The following is a 5,230-nucleotide window of genomic DNA, read 5'->3' as shown; positions in this document are numbered from 1 at the left end:
TGCGTGTCGCAATTTGACATTAAAATCACGGACTTCCTTCTGGTGCGCCCCTCGGGACAATCAGCCTTGTCGACAAATTCGGCTGTCTGAAAATTATATTTATAATAATAATAATGTGTAATTAATTATTATTACACATAAACTTAATGATTTTTAAACCAATAAATGAACAAACAAACAAACAAACAAAGCTAGCTGCCGACTACTTCTCAACCTCCTAGTTTCCAACCACATGGACCGCTTTTTAACTTAACCATGGTTTGCTTTCTAACCCAAAACCCACTAACCGGAGTCTCCACGTGCAGTTTGAGTTGGGATTTAGAGAGAGAGCAGAAGCACCACCCCTTTCGCCCTTCCCTTCTCTCTCTCTCTCTCTCAAAATCTATCGTCACTTTTGCAACCAGAGAAAGCTTCTCTGCCTTCGGCCACCGATCGTTTGGTTTCTGGGCAAATAAATGTTTTCCCAATTGAGCTGTCGCTTTCCGGGAATATTTCCGGTGGCAAAGTGATAGTTGCCTTTGCTTCTCAACCGCCAATACCGGTGGGTATTCGCTTTCAATCTTGTGTTTTCCGTTCATGCATGCATTTGTTTTGGCTTGCTTTTTAACTGGTTCTGTCGGTTCTACCTGTTTAGATTAGAGTTGGAGCATGCGAGATCTGGATAACTGGAATTCTGATCGATTGCCAATTGAAAAGAGGATGGATTGGGGTCTGGGAACTAAGATGCGTCTGTTTGCGACTTGTTTGTTCGTATCTTGAAACCTATGGGGTGTGGATTTGTAGGTGAAGAATTCGGTCTCTTCTGGTTGTCTGGTTGTTTTGGGGATAGATTTCCAGTTCGAAAAACTATATTGTCCTGTGGGTTGCTTTTGTGATTTGGTGTCTAGAGATGAAAATAGAGATGGGGACGGCGGGCGGCGGGGTTTGGAGTGATGAAGATAAGGCTTTGGCGGCCGCGGTTTTGGGGACTAGGGCTTTTGATTACTTGATGTCGAGCTTGGTCTCGTCCGAAGGCTCTTTGGTGGCGATAGGGAGTGATGAGAACTTGCAGAATAAGCTCTCAGATCTGGTGGACCGCCCCAACGCAGCCAATTTCAGCTGGAATTATGCGATTTTCTGGCAAATTTCGCGATCCCGGACAGGTGATTTGGTGTTAGGATGGGGGGATGGGTCCTGTAGAGAGCCCAAGGAAGGGGAGGAGTCTGAAGTATTGCGGATTCTGAATTTCAGGCTCGAGGATGAGACCCAACAGAGGATGAGGAAAAGGGTACTTCAGAAATTGCATACATTGTCTGGGGGATTGGATGAAGATGGTTATGCCTTTGGATTGGACAGGGTTACGGATACTGAAATGTTCTTCTTGGCATCCATGTACTTTCTGTTCCCTCGAGGAGAAGGCGGCCCGGGGAAATGTTTTGCATCTGGGAAGCATGTGTGGCTCTCGGACATATTGAAGACGTCGGATGAATATTGTGTTAGATCATTCCTTGCAAAGTCTTCTGGAATCCAGACTGTTGTTTTGATCCCGACTGATATCGGCGTTGTTGAATTAGGATCGGTGAGATCCATACCTGAGAGCTTGGAGCTGGTTCAGTCAATGAGATCATCATTTTCGTCGTTTTCATCCCTACTCAGGGCCAAGACAATAGCAGCCACTCCGGTTTTGAGTGAGAAGAAAGAAGGCAGTGCTCATTTCTTGAACGTGCGTGTTGGGGATGGGGTTCCAAAGATCTTTGGGCAGGATTTGAACATGGTTCGCTCCCAATTCAGGGAGAAGCTTGCTGTTCGAAAGGCCGAGGAGAGGCCTTGGGAGGCATATCCAAATGGAAGTCAGAATCCATTTACAAATGCTCGAAATGGACTTCACGGTTCAGGTTGGACCCAATTCCATGGAGGGAAACAGTCGTCGGTGCTAGAAATTTATAGCCCTCAGACTCCAGTGAACAATCCACCTGGCCTTGTCAATGGTTTCAGGGAAGACTTCCGGCTTAAGAACTACCTGCCTCCAAAATCAGTACCGTTGCAGATTGATTTCACGGGAGGTGCCACATCGAGGCCTTGTACGATACCTGGTCCAGTTAGTGTTGAATCTGAGCATTCAGATGTTGAGGCTTCGGTGAAGGATGAGCAGGCTGACCAAGCAGATGGAAAGAGGCCTCGGAAGCGGGGAAGGAAGCCTGCAAATGGAAGAGAAGAGGCCCTCAATCATGTTGAAGCTGAGAGGCAGCGGAGAGAAAAGCTGAACCAAAGGTTCTATGCACTGCGAGCAGTTGTCCCCAATATCTCAAAGATGGACAAAGCCTCGCTGTTGGGAGATGCCATTGCTTACATTACTGAGCTCCAGAAGAAGCTCAAGGACATGGAATCCGAGAGGGAAAAATTGGGAAGTACCTCAAGGGAATCGTTCCCTGAAGAGGCCAGTAACCCAACTACAGAAAACCGAAACCAAGTTCCTGAGATCAAAATCGAAGCTGCTGCTCCTGATGAAGTCATCGTAAGGGTTAGCTGCCATTTGGATACCCATCCTGTATCAAGAGTCATCCGAGCGTTCAAAGAGGCGCAGATCACAGTCGTGGACTCGAAACTTGCCGCCGGGACCGACACCGTGTTTCACACATTTGTGATCAAGTCTCAAGGCTTGGAACAGGTCACAAAGGAAAGGTTAATTGCTGCATTATCTGGTGAATCCAACTCCTTGTAGCCTTAATCATATATGCTGGATAATACTGTATTTTGCTTAGTTTGTAGGCCAAATATGTTAATGTGACAGGTAGAAGCCATTGAACAGCTTCTGCTGTGGCACAGGCATTCAAACAGAGGATGGATCTTAAGCACTAAGGAGCAGCAGTGCCAGTGCTGGCTAGAAAATAGAAAAATAACTAGTATTGACCAAGTAGGGTAGCAATTTTCTCTCTTTGTTTATAGTATAAATATTCTGTCACTTCATATGGAAGTATTATCGCAAGATTATTGAACCCCCTTTTTTTTTTTGGCTTGTTTCAGCCCCTGATATATATATAGTTCCTTCCTCTTCTTTCATTAATTTCGTCATTTTGGTCTCTTCGAACTTTCTGTTTTTCTTCACCCTATATTGATCCTTTTTGTGTTTCTTTCTCTAACAAATATATGAATGCATGTAAGTGTGTAATTGGCTTTTGTCTTGTGGTACTGTGCTTGGATAGAAATGGTTGGTCGGTGGGTGCGGTTTTGGCTTTAGCTGTTGAGAATTGCAAGTAAAGAGTTTGCTTTGCTTTCTACTTTGAACTGAATTATTTTGTTCTGGCTCTAGCCTCTAGGCTCTAGCAATCGGGTTGTGTTATAGTAATCATCGCTATTATATAATTATTTCACAGCACACGTGGCACTCTATTAGTAGTAGTATAGTTCTATTTGTAGCCAAAAGAAAAGAATGCTGATTGAATTAAATAGCAATCACTACTATTAATGATTTTCGATTCCTCAAGTGGCATGCTACCACTTGGGTGGGTGGGCGGGCACTTTGGTTATACGTTTCCTCCTGAGAACTTGAGATTCCAGACAGGAGGCTTTCCTCCTCTTAAAGAGAAGGATTTGGATTGAACTTACATTAGAATTTGGATAAAAATTATTTCTCAAGTAGGGCTAGCAATTCATGTTTCAATTCAAACCCAAACTCACTAATTTCACGGGAGTGAGTTGAGTTTCAGGGACTTGTGCACATAATTGGCAGGCGTAGCGTTGGGTAGTGCAAATATGAGTGAATGAATAATTTATTTATTATGATAGTGTTTGTTAAAATAAATAAGATAAGAGAGTATCAAGATAAGATCAAAATGAGCAAAATACGAGAGTATAACGATAAGACTGGAATGTTTTTCAGACCAAGATATGGAATGATCAAAATAAAGTTGGAAAATATTTCAAAATTTGTATCAAATTATTTGTTAAATTTTTTAGAATACATAGGACACAAACATAATTTTTTTTTTTATTTATAAGAATTAAGATATGCTTATCTTGAGGAATAGTGAGAGATAAGCATATCTTGAAAAATCAAAATAAAAAGTCACGTAATTTTTTTTTTTAAGTATTATCAGATAATTTTAACAAATACATTAAAAAGGATAAACATTCATAATATTTTTCATGTATAATTTTTTGTCATATATGATTTTTATTTTATATCTTAATTAACAAATACTATCAAGTGTTAAACAAATAGCTGTCAATTTATATTTAATTTTTTTATTCTATATCTTAATTAATAAATATTATTTAAGAGTTAAACAACTACCGGTTAACTTTATACTGAGTGTGTGTGTCAATTTAAATACAACATAATTAATTGAACCTAAACCCAACCCAGGACGGGCTGATAATTTTGGTGTGATATGTTCACGAGCCATGTTAGTAATTGGCAAATTGGCACCCACCCACCACCTAGCCCTAGGAAGGTTTCACATTTCCTAATACATTACATACCAAGAGTGGGAATAAAATTTCCCCCACCGTCCAACCGACTGAATCGGCCTAAAGCAGTAGGATTAATTACAGGCGTCCATTTTCTATTCTCGACAGCACCATGCACGTGCACCACGCGGGCAAGGTTGGCACGTGTTTAGCCTTGATTTATCGAAAGTGGGTGTTGTTCGGGCGGGCACTCCTAATGTGCATCACATGATGACCGATCATATCTTATCCCACCCGGATGCGGGAACAAAATTGGAGAAGCATTCATAATTAATCTAAAATAAATAGATATAATTGATTTTAATTTTTTTTCAAAAAAAATATTTGTATTCACTCAAATAAATTAATTATACTCTAATAGTTATTTTTATGTAAAATACTTAAAATGTCCTTAATAAAATTTTAAAATAAAATACCAATATTGTCATTAGTCTTATTTATCGAAATATCTTTGTTTCTTCCATATTATCTTTCTTTTTCAACATTCACTATTCTTTACTCTTTTCGTTGTCGTAACCATCTAAACTCAATCATTCTTCCTGCATTCATTCTTTTTGCTTGTTAAGTTTTTCAATATTTTTTATCAATCGCAAGTAGGATTTCATTGAAACCACATTCACCAAGTATTTTTAATATTGCTCAATATTTTGAAAATTGGACCAGACAGTGAACCGCCCTATTAATTGGGTCACTAGTCAATTGGTTCAACTAGTTGGATTGGAGTGGTCCAATCGGATGATGTCATATATATATTTATAATTAAATAATATACATATTAAAT

The 5,230-nt window shown here is 39.9% G+C and overlaps 1 protein-coding gene across 2 annotated transcripts; it reads left to right on the top strand.

The window, feature by feature from the left end:
* The first annotated feature begins 274 nt into the window (after nt 1–274).
* LOC127802709 (transcription factor MTB1-like) lies at nt 275–3,043 on the top strand. Of its 2 annotated transcripts, none has more exons than XM_052338695.1 (2): nt 275–541; nt 640–3,043. In XM_052338695.1, the coding sequence occupies exon 2, from the start codon at nt 890–892 to the stop codon at nt 2,699–2,701; it is 1,812 nt and encodes a 603-aa protein (XP_052194655.1). In that variant the 5' UTR covers nt 275–541; nt 640–889; the 3' UTR covers nt 2,702–3,043. The 2 variants fall into 2 exon arrangements, with proteins under 2 accessions (XP_052194655.1, XP_052194654.1); XM_052338694.1 differs by having other exon boundaries at nt 635–3,043.
* Nucleotides 3,044–5,230: the final 2,187 nt, after the last annotated feature.

Source organism: Diospyros lotus, chromosome 5 (genome assembly GCF_014633365.1).
Source record: "Diospyros lotus cultivar Yz01 chromosome 5, ASM1463336v1, whole genome shotgun sequence".
Taxonomy (NCBI): Eukaryota; Viridiplantae; Streptophyta; class Magnoliopsida; order Ericales; family Ebenaceae; genus Diospyros; species Diospyros lotus.
The sequence above is the reverse complement of the archived record's forward strand: the minus strand, read 5'-3'. Positions and strand labels throughout refer to the sequence as shown.